A 16,904-nucleotide genomic window follows, 5' to 3' on the forward strand; every position below is an offset into this window, starting at 1 on the left:
TAAAGTGTATTATTTTTACCATTTAAATATTTTGGTATGAATTTGAACTTACAGAATATTGAAGTAGGGAACTCAATTATACTCTTTATCCAAAATTTACTAATTGTTTATATTTTAACCTACTTTGTTTATTATCTTTTGTTTCTCTGGGCACGTATGTGAATATTATATCATACTTCAGAATACATTTTCTAAGAAGAAGGATTTTCTTAAATAACCATAAAACAATGATCAAATTCAGTACATTTAACATTAATGCATTAGTCCATAGTCTATATTCAGAATTTCCCCAGTTGTTCCAAGTTTAGAGCACTGAGTTTACCTGATATTAAAATTTATTATACATGGATCACAGCAATTGTGAAGACAAAAGATTACAAGGTAAAAAGAAAACCAAAAAGCATATAAAAGCATTGGGATGGAACAGAGATCTCAGGAATAAATGAATACAAAGTTTACTAGGCTACATGAAATGATTTATTTATTTTACTTAATAAAATTAATAAATACTCTTGGAAAAAATCTGATATTACTATGCAGAAACATAAGTCCATCCTCATTTACTAAAGTAAACTCTAGGTTGGTTCAAATGTAAATATTTTCCTATATTTTTAAAAAAGAACCTACTAAACTACTACCACTGAGGGTAAGTAATCTAACAATATCTATTATTATTATTGTTGGAATAATAAATATTTTCTTAGAAAATATATGTCAGAAATAGTCAGTGTTCACATAATGATTCAATAATATATTACCACTGGAATTACAAAAGAAATGGCATAGTTGATTAGTTCAGTTTTACCTTAAACCTCTTTCCTTTGTCAATAAAACCATGATAAAAGACCAGGCTGAGCAAGAGTGAGGCTCTGTTTCTACTAAAAGTAGAAAAATTAGCCGGCATCATGGCAAGCCCTATAATCCAGCTACTCTGGAGGCTGAGGCAGGAGGATCATTTGAACCTAGGAGTTTGAGGTTGTTATGAGCTAGGCTGACATCTCAGCACTCTAGCCTGGGACAACAGAGTGAGACTCTGTCTCAAAAAGAAAAAAAAATGATAAACGAAAGCAGTGATAATTGGAGCAAAAAGATTCATGATATATAGAAAAAGTATTATACTTAATATTTGAGAAATGAATATAAATCTCTGAAGGTAATCTTGTTTATTATAGGATGTGATCATGCAGATCTTTTGAGAATAAATACAGATTTGGAAAAAATTTCAAGAATGGTCTGCTTTACTTATAAAGATATACAAATGAAAACAGATACAAGCTATCACCTCATATCTATTAATTAGAAAAAGACAGATTAAATAATAAAACCCAGTGCTAGTAAATTACAATAAAGCATATATATTTGTATATTACTGCTGACATTGTAAACCATTAAAATATTGTTTATTCAACAAGCAAAAAATGCCCCGCAAATAACCAGTCATTGTACACATAAACAATTGTTATCAATTGTTAACAATACATCATACTCTTCAACTTGGTTATTCTCTACTTTTGCTAATTTTTGAAGGCAGCCAAATGTTTAAAACTTAGGAAATAAAGTAAATTATGGTTTGTTAAAATAGCAAAATACCATAATTCCATCAAAATGATATGTATATTAGGTAGGTAAGTGGGCATTTTAATTTAAATTTAATATTGGCAAGTAAAAATAATAGTATGCCAAAAACATATAACGCCAAATAGTTTATGAAGAATAATCTATTCATGAAAAAACTGTAAGAAAATAAATGTCAGAAATGAGCAGAAGCTTTTTATTTTTATTCTTATTGGTATTTATATTTGTTCTTTCTAAACACTGGAAAAAGGTTAGCTAAGACTTTTAATAACAAATTACATAGTCCTGATACCTTAGATATCAGATTGTTTAAAATATCTAATAGGAATTGTTTCTTTGTTTCAGGTTACCATTGATGGGCAGGATATTAGGGCCTTCAATGTGCAGTGTCTGAGGGAAATAATTGGAGTGGTGAGTCAGGAGCCAGTGCTATTTTCTACCACAATTGCTGAAAATATCCGTTATGGCCGTGGAAATGTAACCATGGATGAGATAAAGAAAGCTGTCAAAGAAGCCAATGCCTATGAGTTTATCATGAAACTACCACAGGTAAAGGCTCTGGGAATTCAGTTGTCTTCAATGTTAGAATTTCACCTCCTTGGACTGAGTTCGTTTCTCTATTGAAGGTTTAACCACTAATGTTTGAGATGCAGGGTTGTCCAACTTTGGGCCCTTCAGTGACTTAGTGAGGGATTTAAGGAGTAGAGCCTAGGACCTGAGAACTAAAAAACGTTATGTGGCTCTAGTTTTTAAAAATTTGGTTTTATGGTACATTACAATAGTCAAGATACAGCTCCCAGTTGTCTTCATGTAGCTCTATAGAATCCCTAGCTCTTTTTACTTAAAATACTTCAAGAGCTCTTGCATGTTTTCTGTGTTGTAGAAATTTGACACCCTGGTTGGAGAGAGAGGGGCCCAGCTGAGTGGAGGGCAGAAACAGAGGATTGCCATCGCCCGTGCCCTGGTCCGCAACCCCAAGATCCTCCTGCTGGATGAGGCCACGTCAGCCTTGGACACAGAAAGTGAAGCAGAGGTTCAGGCAGCTCTGGATAAGGTCAGTAGACCCTAGACACCCTAAGGCCAGCAAATTGAAAACTTATTGAAAATTCTTGCCAATGCTTTGGGAGTCTGGATTGAGAAACATAAACAGAACAGCAAATGAAGCTGTGCATGGAGCCTGATTGATTTCTCCTTTCTGTCACGTGACGCTGTCTGCAGAGATAGGAGAATGGTCCTGGCTTGCTGTGACATTGGTGCAGTATGCCCAGATCCAGGCCTGTGAATTGAGCCATTTAGCTTTGTTTTTTTTCTTACATATGGGCTATTGCTTTCATCAAAAGCAACTGCGTTAAGCAGGAGGGCAAAGGCATATAAAAAAAAAAAAAGTGGTTATGTTAAAATATGCCAAAAAGAAAAAAAGAAGAAATCTGGTTACCCAAACACTGGTCCAACTGAAAAATAATTCAAAATACCCTAGTGTGTAGACAGTAATATCATCTATATTTATTCATAAAGGTGATTAGATGCTTTTCTGGAAATAAAGTTCAACTTGTGTATTTGCCTAAGCATATAAATAAGCAACACATTTTAAGGATGTTGAGCTCATTTGTCATGCTCAAATATTTCTAAGTCTCTCACTAGCATCTTTTCTAAGCTGATATGTCACAGGAAGAATTTTAGGCTTTTGGAGTTAATGCCAATGTCATCTGTCTGTATTAACAAGGCAATATAAACATCAGAGTCAGATGGCAACTTAGGAATGAGTTTTTAAGCACATAAATATAATAAATAATTGATTTAAGAAAGTTTAGTAATAAAATGTACCCAAGTTCCTTAACAAATTTTAGCCACAGTACCTCTCCCCACAATTTTAGAAACAAGTTATATGAACCTTATTTTCTTTTTTTTTTGGCTGGGGCTGGGTTTGAACCCACCATCTCCGCATATGGGACCAGCGCCCTACTCCTTGAGCCACAGGCACCGCCCATATGAACCTTATTTTCTCAGGAAAGTTTATGTCTGAATGTTACATAAACAAAATGACTTTTATTGCTGTAAAACTAATCAATACTTCATGGTTTATTAAATTAATATTTTGGCTTATTTTATGTAATTTAATTTAATAATGATTAATGAAACAATAAATTATTCCTCACAAATTTCTGCACTGAATTATATTGCTTTCATGTGCATTAAGTCATAATATTAAGGAACCAAAATGTAATACATTTTGTAAGACTGGTATTTGGCTGGGTAATTAGAAGCCACTTAAGTCATAAAAATAGTACTAGCATAAATTGAACCATCAATTTTAACTTAACATATATAAATAGAGATTCGTGTATTGACATAGACTTTTTTGGATAAAGTCAAGTAAAATAAGAGATATTTACTAAAAAAAAAAAAAAACCAGTAAGTCCTATTTAGCCCTAGAGTTCTAGTGCTTTCCAGAATATACGTTACAGTATTAATTCTTCATGTGCTGAAAGAATATATATTAGAAATGTTGTTTTTCATGATATGACCTCTGCCAGAAAAATTGAAGCCTTTCAAGTTTTAATTCCTGTTTGGACAAGTCAGTTCACTCAATTTTAGCAATTTCTTTTTGTTCTGTAGGAGCATGGTCCACTCCTTAGTTTATAACCTTTTACATATCTACTCTAAAAATAGCTGAAAAACTACTCATACTTTTTTTAAATGGTTTTGGAAAAAAACAAAAAGCATTAGCAGTAGGGGGGGTAGTTAAATGAGGGCAGGCTTTCTTGTTAAATAGGCTGGGATTGGAGTCCTGGCTCTGTCCCTTTCTAGCTGTGTGACCTTGGACAAATTAAATTCTCTAAGCCTGAGACATCCCTAAAGTAATAGGGGAAGGTGGACAGAAATGGTGTTATAGGATTATTGAAAAGAAAAAAAACGGATAAATGCATGTAAAGTTATTGGCACATGGGAAACACTTGATACAGTTGGTGGCTGCTATTAATATGGAGATTTACCATTACCAAAATTATTGTTAGTTGTATTGGTTGCTGAATGGGTTACCTCTTGCTACATAGCAAACCATCTTGAATTCAGACTTAAAACAATTCTGTGTGTTGGCTGGGTACATCCTTTGCTATTTTTACCTGACCTCATGGCTGTGTTTACCTGGAGGGCTGACTTTATGGTCTAAAGTGGCCTCACTCACACACTGGCTGTTGGCTGGGCATCTCAGTTCTCCTCTATGTGGCATCTCACACTCATACTCACACAACAGGTTAACTTTAGAGACATGGAAGTTTCAGGGCAGTGTATCCAGAAGGTAAAGACAGAACTCATACAGTGTCACTTTTACCACATTCTGTTTATCAGAGTCACAAGGCTGGCCTAGCCTGGAGGAGGGAGGAGACAGGCTCTGCCTCGTGATGGGTGACCTCTAAAGAGTCTGTGACCTTATTTAATCTTCTATAGCATCCCCTCTGCCACAATTATTTATATTATTCCCACCTACAAAAAAAAAAGTTCACTTCTTCTGAAGACTTTTTGAATGTTTGTACAATTATAACATCAGGCTAAAAGTCAAGTATCTGAAGATCTGCATATGGTGCTTAGGGTTCTTCATATTCAGCTCATACTGATCTATAGATCTGTGAGTTAAAAAGGCAATTTCTCTTCCCCACATACAGCCAAAATAGAATGGTGCTGCAGACAGGATAATCACTGTCATTCAAAAAAGAGAAGAACAGGATAGACATAGCTGTCACTTGGCCACAGCTGTGAAATGCAGTCACCTGACTGTGAAATGCAGTCAGGTCCATGTTGCCAATTACTCCACTACTCTGGGAAACAGATTAAATCTTAAGGCCCAATTATGCTCCCTAAGAGTGAGTTTCCTGGTCCACTGTTCTCCTTAGTTCTGACTCTTATATCTTATCTTCTACCAGAGAGATCTTCCCTGTAACATAAGAAAACCTGTGTGCTTTCTCTGCATGCTTTCTGCCCATAGAATTTGGGGGCCCTTTTTATTATGAATTTTTTCAGTCTCTTGTAGTCTAAGCTGACAGACTCTCTTAAAGACTTTGTATGTTTACTTAGAATCTGACTGTCCTTCAGACATACCCTAAAAGCTAACACCTATAATTTTTTTCAAGAGGAGCCCCTCTCTACTTTGGGCTTAAGTTAAGCTGCTGTGAGAAAACCCTTTAGTGTCCTAGAAGCCAATGGTTTGGGGTGTTTTGTTGTTGTTGTTGTTCTTGTTGTTATTTGTTTGGTTTTGGTTACTGAAAGTGTCCACTAGACTCTGCCTTGAACCTGTCAGAGAATTTAACCAAAAATCTTATACACACACTCAGATTGCATCTGTGCCCTCCTTTCACTGAATGACGAGCTACATCATTTTCCAACCCAGCAAGTACTGGCATCTCCTAGATTGCTTCTAAATCATCCTTGTAACTCAGATGGGTCATTTGTTAACTCATTCTTCTCTCCCTTCAGCTAAGAGAACCCAGGTGGCCTGTTAGCATTCTGTTTAGAAAAGTCTGGAGTCTCCTTATCCAGGTGTACGAGTTCATTAGGTTCATTTTCTCCAAGTTACTACAGAAAGCATTTTTGTCAGTTTTTCCAAGGATATGTAATTGAGGTTAACCCATTTCCAGCCTCTGAGAACAATTTCCTTACTCTTCTTCCAGCCCTCACTAAAAATTTTATCACCTTCCTTCCAGCCACCATCTGCTACTCCATCCCAAGGTTTTTGTTACAGCAGCATTCCAATCTAATTACCAATTTCTTTATTTGTTGCTTTACACCAAACCATAGTGGCTTAAAACACAACTTTTATTTCTCACAAATCTGTTGGTTTTTCTTAGCCCTACTTCAACCCTGGAATGTTCAAGAAGGCCTAAAACATGAAACTATAAACAATCCTAGAGGAAAGTGTGGGAAAAGCTCTTAATGATACTGGCATAGGGAAAGAAATTTTGAAGAAGATCCCACTGGCAATCACAGCAACAACAAAAATAAATAAATGGGCCTGATTAAGTTAAAAAGTTTCTGCACAGCTAAGGACACAATCAATAAAGCAAAAAGCCAACCTACAGAATGGGAGAAGATATTTACATGCTGCATATCCAGCAAGGGGCTGATAACCAGAATCTATAAAGAACTCAGGCAAATCAACAAGAAGGGATCAAACAACCCAATTAAAAACTGGACAAGAGAATTGAGTAGAAACTTTTCCTATGATGATAGACTCATGGCCAATAAACATATGAAAAAATGCTTATTGTCTGTAATTATCAGAGAAATGCAAATCAAAAACACATTGAGGTATCATCTCACCGTAGTGAGAATGCCCCACATCATAAGGTCCCAAAGCAACAGATGCCGATGTGGGTGCAGAGAGAAAGGAATATACTCATACAGTGTTGGCGGAACTGCAAGCTAGTAAATCCCACTACTGGGTATTTACCCAAAGGGGGGAAAAAGGCATTTTATCATAAAGATACCTGCACTCAAATGTTTATAGCAGCACAATTCATTATCACAAAGTCCTGGAAATAACCCCAATACCCTTCAATACATGCATGGATTAATAAATTGTGGCATATGTATACTATGGAATATTGCTCGGTCATAAAAAACATGGAGATCTTATATCTTTTTTAATAACCTGAATGGAACTGGAGACCATTCTCCTAAGTGAAGTATCATAAGAATGGAAAAACAAACATCACAATTACTCTGAACTAAATTGGAGCTAGTAGATCAGCACCTTAATACTCAAGTGTAAGAATAATGCAACGAAGTTCAAATGGGGGGAGGGGGAGGGTAAATTCCCACCTAACAGGTACATTGCACAATGCCTGGGTAAAGGACACAACTTCAAAACAACCTTACAAAAGCAAACTATGTAATCAAATTGTATGTACCCCCTTAATCTGAAATTTTAAAAACCAAAAACAAAAAAACAGCAAGGCCTTACTCATGGTTCTGGCAATTGGAGATTGCCTTTGATGAGGCAGCTTGGTTTTCCTCCACTACACTTCTCAGGACATCTGCTCTGGGAGACTAAACATCATGGTTTCAAAGTAACATTCAAAGAGGGCAAATACCCAAGCTGTGAGGTCTTGTGAGGTCTGGGCTCCAGAAATTGCCCAACCGTCAATTCCTTCACATTTTCATGGTCAAAACAAGTTACAAAGCTTTGCCAGTCTAGATTTGAGTAGGTAGAAAAACAGGTTCCACCTCTGGATGGGAGTAGCTGCAAAGTGTTTGTGGCCACATCCAATGTACCATAGTTGCCATAAGAATAGCTTGTAATCTACCCTAATTGTCTTCACCCTGTAAGGTACTTGGTACTTTTTCAGACAATAAGCCATATCTTTGAAAGAGAAATCCTTGATTACTATACTCCCTAAGATGATGCTAATCAGTGAATTGGCCCGTCATTCCAAGTTACAAACCAGCTTTCATTTTAACCATGAAAAGTTGAATTTTATAATTTATGGTCTTGCCTCTAAGGACCATAAGGATATATTAGTATTATATCTATTATTATTTCTACCCAATTACCCATCATGAAAGAATATTACTTTTCTTTTGTGTATCCTTTCTACATTTGCCAATACCTGTCATATGGCACCAACGTACTGTAGTTAGCTATTTATTTATATGCCTTCTCGCTCCTAGAAAGTATAAAAGCCCCCTAGAAGGCAGAATTAATAAAAGGTTCCTATTCGTGTCACTATACCAGCTCAATGCCTTGCCGTAGTAGAGGCTAAATATATATTTACTGAATTGAATACAATGGTCCAGCTCATTAAGAAAATACATGTCTACATTAAAAAAAAATTTTTTTACAATGATGACCTTATCAGCTCAATAGATAGCAACTATTTGTCAAGATAAGTAATGTGTTGTTCAAAATAATATCTTTAAAAGGAATGTAATAGCAGATTTGGTGTTTTGATTTTTTTAAAGAAAGGCAATAATCACAAAGTCCATACCTACATGCACATTCCCACACGTGGTGTTATCATACTAGAGGGCTGTGGTTACAGTCCCTCACCGTGGCAGCTGTCACAGGATAGCTTCAGTGGTGACTTTTGTAAAAATATTCCAGAGATTTCATTGTGAGGCTGTTTTACTGATGTTCCAGAAAGACTGATGGATTAGTACTCCCTTTGTTCAGGCCTCCCTTTCATCCCTGCACATCCCAAATGAGTAAATGGTCCGGATTTCTTAACAGTTGGTGTTCTTGAATCTAGGATATTTCTTAGGAATGTCTTGTCATCAGCAGGGTGTCTGAATGAGCTCTGAAAAGAAAAAATTTTTAGTGCCAAAACTCTATCTTTGCCAACTTTTCTTGGCCAAGTTGCTTTCTTTAAATTTAGAAAACACATACTTTATTTCTCTTATACACTGGCCATTCCTTCAGAAGTCTGATTCTAGTTCTTTTGTATTGATATGTTGACATATCATCAACTTCAATCATCACATGGTAACACAGGCACTACTGGCAATTTATTTATCACATTAGCATCATGGATATAATTCAATGAATCAAATTATTTCCTATGTGGCTTATGAGGACAAAGCCATGCAAGTTCCATGTAAATAAATATTTATGAATGCTTCTTTGGGGCTTACATACTAAAAATCGAAGAGTAGTATTAAATATTGTCCAAGAGCGCTATATTCTAGCCTCTCTCTCTTTTTAATAATGGTTCTTTTATATTTACTTAAACACACTTGATTCATCTGGGTTTATTTTATTGTAAGGACCAAAACAAAAATAACACTTTTTTTTTCAAGTAGCTACACAGTTGTCTCACGACCATTTATTGTATACTCTACCTTTCCCTATTGATAGATGACACCGTATTTATCATATGCTGTATTATAAAATGTTTTATGTATTTCTAGACTCTCCATTTTGTTCTATTGATCAAATTGTCTATTCTTGTGCTAGCTTCTCCTAGGTGTTAATATTTTCATCGCTGTAGCTTTTGTGTTCTAATATCAGAGAAATCCCTTCTCATTAACTTTTTTTTCAGGGTTTTCATGGCTATTGTTCTTTTAAAAATTGAGATAAAAATAAAATACCATAAAAGTCACCCTTTAAAAATGTACAATTTAATGGTTTTTAGTATATTCACAAGGTTGTGTAACTGTCACCCCTGTTAATTCCAGCACATTTTCGCTATCCCCCCAAAAAGAAAACAGGCACTCCACATTCTACCCTCACCCCAGCTCCTTGCAACCATGAGTCTACTTTCTGTCTCTAGGGATTTGCCTATTCTAGACATTTTATGTATATGGAATCATACAATATGTGGTCTTTGGTGACTGGCTGTTTTAACATATCACAGTGTTTTCAAGGTTCATTTATGTTGTAACATGCATGAAATGTCATTCCTTTTTTGGAATAATATTTGTAATTAATATTAATAACATTCCATAATATGGATAGTCTACATTTTGTTTATCTGTTCATCAGCTAATGACTATTTGGATTCTTGATTCTTCCCACTTTTTGGCTATTAGGAATCTAGCCTTTCATTTTAAATTTGTATTTTAACACTTAGGTAAATTTGGCTATACTGTGAGAACCATCCTAATGACATGATTTTACTATCTTGGAGTAGGAGTGGGCTTAAGAAGCTGTTAGCCTTCTAGGTCTAATGAGTGTCAGAAAGAGTAGCCATTATTAATGATACAACATTGATAATTTGATGGGCCTTATCCAGGATTTAAGTGGCTATTCATAAATCCACCAAGCAAACGTGAGGTCACTGAACTACTTAGAGGGGTGATTTATAGATTTTAGCATGTGTAAAGATCACCTAGAGCAGTAGTTCTCAACCTGGGGTCATGACCCCTTTGTAACAATAAAAATACATCCTGCATATCAGATATTTACATTTCAATTCATAAAAGTAGCAAAATTACAGTTATGAAGTAACAATGAAAATAATTTTATGGTTGGGGGTCACCACAACATGAGGAACTGTATTACAGGGTTGTGACATTAGGAAGGTTGAGAACTACTGACCTAGAACCTTGTTAAAGAGCAAGGTTACTAGCCCTACTCTGCAGATTCTAAAGCAGATGGTCTTTGAACCCATGATTTCAACAATCTTGATCCAAAGCACATTTTCACCTGAACTACCTGCATTTAGTCCATCAAAATTATAGTTAAGATCAAGTTCTTCAAAAAGAACCCTACAGAAGTGCTCTGGAAAAACTTGTCACTAGTCAATGACTTCTCTAAAATATTTCTGCTAAAGTCTCCTGCATTCCGTATAACTCAGAGCTAGGGCTCCTCACACAAGTCTAAAAACACTTAAGAATGGTCATATCTTTGGTTTTCTTGATGAAACAATGACACTACCATAGGCTTCCAGAATAATCTATCCTTATACCGAACCAACCAAGCATCTGGTCCTGACCTCAAGTCTGACTTTTATCTTTCATAGAAGAGTGATGCCTTTGCTATAATCACATGGAGATCTGGAATGTAAACAGCTGTCTCATGAGCTGCAAACAGCATCCATCCAAGCGCTTCCTTGTGCAGGTTTATTGATAGTTTGACCGTATGTCACTACTGTAACCCTCACGTGCCGTGGTTTTTTTCCTCCCTTTAGGCCAGAGAAGGCAGGACCACCATTGTGATAGCACACCGACTGTCTACAGTCCGAAATGCAGATGTTATCGCTGGGCTGGAGGATGGGGTCATTGTGGAGCAAGGAAGCCACAGCCAGCTGATGAAGAAGGATGGAGTGTACTCCAAACTTGTTGAGATGCAGGTATCTGCTTCCCAGAAATTTTTTCTGAGGTTTGTTCCTAAACATAGTATTCTTTAAATTATTAAATTATGATATAGCTAATGTTATACTGAGAAATAAGAAACTTCAGAAAGATGCCTAAAAATGTATGTCTGAGACTTTAATTCAGAATCTGTGAGGGGCTGGCAAGAAGAAAATAAAAGAAAGTGCCAACATCACATCATGAATGTATGTATTCCTTAGGACAGAAGTTCCTAGTTGCTAGGGAATGTGTTCAAAGTAACAGGTCCTTTTCTACCACATGATTAGGGATGATCAGAGTGGTAGCAGTCACAGCACAAGAGATGTGTTTTCACACTTGTCTGAGGAGCCCTAGGTGCCCTAGGTCTGAGTTATGTGGAATGCTACAGACTAGCAGAAATATTGTAGGGAAGTCATTTCCAATTGACAACTTTTTTCAGAGCACTTCCACGGGGTTCCCTTTGAAGAGCAGGATTTCTAGTGGTTAGGGGAGGTCCTGTGGGATTTTAAAATGTTCTTAGATGATGCTATTAAGACCAAAAGCAAGATTTGTGGCTGTAGGAAGTAAATAGTTTGGCTTAAAAAAAAAAAAAACAATTATTCACCCTAGTTTCTAAGACAGGTTATATTGATAATTATTGGTCTTATTATTGAACAAGACATTTTATTGTGCTCAGTCACTTGAGCAACTCTGCAAAATAAATAGCCTAAAAATATTCTATGAACATGATTCTTATGTTTGTAAAAGTATATCATTTGCTTTGCTATAACTATAATTGGTATAAACACAATATTTTTGGGTTTTTTTATTAACATTTCATATATATATCAACCAGATACTGTCATTTTAATCCTAAGCATTGGGGGACGTGAGAGGATCATTGAGGCCTGGAGTTCGACACCAGCCTGTTCAAGTGAGACCCTGTCTCTAAAAAAATTGTTTTCTAATTAGCCCAGTATGGTGGCTGATATCTATAGTCCTAGCTACTTGGGAAGAGGACTTGAGCCCAGGACTTTAAGGTTGCTGTAAGCTATGGTGATGCCACTGCACTCTAGCCTGAGTGACAGAGTGAGACCCTGTCTCAAAAACAAATAAAACAAAACAAAACAAAACAAACAAACAAACAAAAAAAAAAAACCCAGAAAAAAAGTCCAGGTACGGTGGCTCAGGCCTATAATCCTAGCACTCTGGGAAGCCGAGGCAGGTGGATTGGCTTGAGCTCAGGAGTTTAAGAGCAGCCTGAGCAAGAACAAGACCCCTCTTTAAAAATAGCCAGGTGTTGTGGCAGGTATCTGTAGTCCCAGATACTTGTGAGGCTGAGGCAAGAGGATCGCTTCAGCCCAAGTGTTTGAGGTTGCTGTGAGCTCTGATACCACAGCATCCTACCGAGAGTGAAAAGTAAAACTCTGTCTCAAAAAAAAAAAAAAAAGTTTTTAGAAAATACTTTAATATTCCAGCTTTCATGCTGTTTGAATTGAATTTGACCTTTCTGTCATTTTTAACATTTTTACTTATATGTGTTCATATACTTCTTTGTAGTTTTCCAGCTAAGCTTGATTGTGAAATTCTTATGGTATCTAAACATCTTGATATATGTAATATTCAAAATTGCTTTGTTCATTTGGTAATAGTAGGCAGCTAAACTTGGAGGTTACATCCGTCTGGTAGAATCTCTCTCTGTCTCTGTCTCTCTCCCTCTTTCTTTCTAATGTTTTGCTGTTCTTTCAGACATCAGGAAACCAGATCCAGTCAGAAGAATTCGAACTAAATGAAGAGAAGGCTGCCACTGGTCTGGCCCCAAATGGCTGGAAATCTAGCAGCTGTAGGAATTCTACTCGTAAAAGCCTTAGAAATTCTCGAAAGTATCAGAATGGCCATGATGTGGAAACCGATGAACTTGTAAGTTGTTTCTCACTTAAATTAAGTCTTTTGCTTTATAGGTTTGGTATTGAAATTCTTAGCCTTGTAAGTATTTTTCAGGCACAGATGATTATTACTCTTATGAGCCATACTATTCTTTCAAAAAGGAAATTTTAGATTTTAAATATATTTGACAGTAAATTGAAATCAATTACAATTAGAAATGGATTTTCAATGGCAAAAAAATATAGATCCCAAAGTGTAGATTTTGTGCTCAGATGCTGAATATTAAATCCTACATTAATTCAGAAGTCTTGTGGTTGAGTCCTTGAGATTTCCTAAACATAAGATCATATCATCAGCTAAGAGTGATAGTTTGACTTCCTTTGTCCCCATTTCGATACCCTTGATGTCATTCTCTTGCCTGATTGCATTGGCTAGGACTTCCAGCACTCTGTTGAATAGTAGTGGTGATAGTGGACAGCTTTGTCTGGTCTCGTTCTAAAGAGAAATGCTTTCAGTTTTTCTCTATTCAGTGCGGGGTTTGTTATAGATGGCATCCATCAGTTTAAGAAATGTCTCATGTATACCTACTTTCTTAAATGTGCTTATCAGAAAAAGATACTGAATTTTGTCAAATGGATTTTCTCCATCTCTTGAGAGGATCATATGGTCTTTGTTTTTGCTACTCTTTAAGTAGTGACTTATGTTGGCCCACTTCCTCCATGTTTTCAATTTTCTGGGCTTAAGGTTTTTTGTAGTATTCAGTGATGATCTTTTGTATCTCTGTGGCATCTGTATTTCCCCCTTTTCATTTCTGATTGAGCTTCTTAGAGATCTTACTTTTCTGTTTCTAGTTAATCTGGCCAAAAGTTTATCAATTTAATTTATCTTTTCAAAGCACCAACTTTTTGTTTTGTTAGTCTTCCAAATGGTGTTCTTGATTTTATTTAGTTCCAATCTAATTTTGGAAGTGATCAAGAAATAAAGTAATATCTCAGGATATAAGATAAATGTGCAGCCTACTGATAAATCAGTAGCCTTCATATACACCAACAACAGTCAAGCTGGAATCAAATCAAAGTCATAATACCCTTCACAGTAGCTTTAAAGAAAACAAAATACCTTGGAATATATTTAACAAAGGATATGAAGGATCTATACAGAGAGAACTAGGAAACCCTGAAAAAAGAAATAGCAGAAGACATTAACAAATGGAGGAACATACCATGCTCATGGCTGGGAAAAATCAATATTGTTAAAATGCCTATACTACTGAAAGCAATTTACAGGTTTAACACAGTCCCCATTAAAACACCAACATTAGCGCTCACTTCGGCAGCACATATACTAAAATTGGAATGATAGAGAGAAGATTAGCATGGACCCTGTGCAAGGATGACATGCAAATTCATGAAGCGTTCCATATTTAAAAAAAAAAAAAAACAAAACAAAACCACGAACATCATACTTTGAAGTACTTGAAAAGATAGTTCTTTGTTTCATATGAAACCATATATCCAACCCAATTCTACAAAATAAAAACAAATCTGGAGGCATTAAATTACCAGACTTCAGGTTATACTATAGGTCTATAGTGATCAGAACAGCATGGCACTGGCATAAAAATAGAGACATAGATCTACAGAACAGAATAGAGAATCTAGAGATGAAAGCAGCCTCATATCACCATCTGATCTCTGATAAACCAAACAAAAACATACATTGAGGGAAAGAATACCTATTTTAATAAATGGTACTGGGAGAACTGGTTAGCCATATATAAAAGATTGAAACTGGACTCGCACCTCTCACCACTTATAAAAAATTAACTCACACTAGATAAAAGATTTAAATCTAAGACATGAAATGACAAGACACTTTCTAGAGGAAAGTGTGGAGAAAACTAATGATATCAGATTTGGGAAAGAATTTATGAAGAAGACCTCCTTGGCAGTTGCAGAAACACCAAAAATAAATAAATGGGACCTGATCAAGCTAAACAGCTTCTGCACAATTGAGGACATAATCCACAAAGCAAATAGACAGCCTGAAGAATGGGTGAACATATTCACATGTTACAAATCAAACAAAATTCGCATGTTACAAACCAGAACCTACAGAGAACTCAAACTAATCAATAAAGAAAAAAGATTAAACAACCCCATTAATCACTGGGCAAGAGAAATGAACAGAAGAGCAGCACCTTCTCCCAAGAAGACAGAAGAATAGCCAAGAAACACATGAAAAAATGTTCATTATCCGTAATCATCAGAGAAATGCAAATCAAAACCACTTTGAGTTATCACCTAACCCCAGTGAGAAGAGCTCATGAAGTCCCAAAGTTGCAGATGCTGGCCTGGGTGTGGAGAGAGGCATACACTATGCACTGTTGGTGGGATAGCAAATTGGTACAGCCTTTTGGGAGGAAGTATGGCTAATCCTCAAAGAAGTAAAGGCAGACCTCCCATTTGATACCACAAGCCCATTACCAGGTATTTACCCAGAAGAAAAGTAATCATTTCACCATAACAACTTACGTACTCAAGTGTTTATAGCAGGTCAATTCACAATTTTAAACATGTGGAAGCAATCCAAGTGTGCATCAACCCATGAATGGATTAATAAAGTGTGGTATATGTATAACATGGAGTACTATTTGCCACTAAAAAGATGGAGACTTTGCATCTTTTGTACTTACTTGGTTGGATTGGGAGAACATTTTGTAATGGAAAATCAAGAACTCCATATACTCAGTACTAACTTGAAACTAGTAATAGTAAATCAATAACTACAGGCCCACACAAGAGGAAAAACTCAACTGAATCTGAGGAAGGGGTTAGGGAGAAGAGCATCGTCAGGCTCCTTCCCAGTGGGAACAATGTAGGGAAATATGGCACACTTCCCCTGTGAGTGATATAACTTAGACTTTACCTTAAAAATGTAAGCAATGTGGCCTAATTGTATGTACCCTCATATTGATTAGAAATTTAAAAAAAATCTTCATCTTTATAAAAAAACACACATACGATTTTCTGGAATGACATGGGGAAAAAAACTCACATACTAGAAATGGAGATAGTAAATCAAACGAGCAAAAAAAAAATCACAAAACAAGTTAAGCTATGAAATAAGAGAAGTCTGCATAGTGCCCAGTGATATAAAAGAAAAGAGATATAATTAATTTTGTTTTGTGAGTTGGGGAACGTTATCGCAGAAAAGACAGAACTGGGCAGGGTTCTGGGGTGAGGAGACCAAGCCCGTGTTCTTTGATTAATAACAGTACCCTACATGTGTAAGGATGTTTGCCCATTTGTTCATGTGTATTGTCTCATTTGACCTTGACTTTGTCCCCATTAGAGAGGCAGGACTATATCATTACATCTGAGAAACCTGCAGCTCAGCACACGGGACCCAGCCCCAACCGTCACACCAACGGTTGTGTAAGTGGTGTAAGCCCAGAGCTGGCCCTTGATTCTAGGGCATTTTGTGCCAAATCCTGCTACCTCTCAGTCTGCTCAGGCTAGAGTAGAGATAGGCTGGTCACACCATGAATATTGCCTCTTGGGTGAACAGTTCCCTTTTTATTTAATTATTTTGAGACAGGGGCTTGCTCTATTGCCTGGGCTAGAGTGCAGCGGTGACATCATAGCTCACTGTAGCCTCAAACTCCTGTGCTCAAGGGA

At 36.3% G+C, this 16,904-nt stretch overlaps 1 protein-coding gene and 1 non-coding gene across 8 annotated transcripts in view; both read left to right on the top strand.

Annotated features, from left to right (window-relative positions):
• ABCB4 (ATP binding cassette subfamily B member 4) overlaps window positions 1–16,904 on the top strand; it is an 87,256-nt gene that overhangs the window by 35,728 nt on the left and 34,624 nt on the right. For all 7 annotated transcript variants that reach the window (XM_053608864.1, XM_053608866.1, XM_053608865.1 and 4 more), the window contains 4 exons: window positions 1,921–2,124; window positions 2,459–2,629; window positions 11,196–11,357; window positions 13,087–13,257. In XM_053608864.1, coding sequence (XP_053464839.1) covers window positions 1,921–2,124; window positions 2,459–2,629; window positions 11,196–11,357; window positions 13,087–13,257 — 708 coding nt within the window. The remainder of the gene's footprint in view (window positions 1–1,920; window positions 2,125–2,458; window positions 2,630–11,195; window positions 11,358–13,086; window positions 13,258–16,904) is intronic.
• LOC128560524 (U6 spliceosomal RNA) lies at window positions 14,545–14,651 on the top strand. The gene has a single exon (XR_008373022.1). It is a non-coding gene; the product is annotated as a U6 spliceosomal RNA (small nuclear RNA).

This window comes from Nycticebus coucang, chromosome 11, assembly GCF_027406575.1.
Source record: "Nycticebus coucang isolate mNycCou1 chromosome 11, mNycCou1.pri, whole genome shotgun sequence".
Classification (NCBI taxonomy): Eukaryota; Metazoa; Chordata; class Mammalia; order Primates; family Lorisidae; genus Nycticebus; species Nycticebus coucang.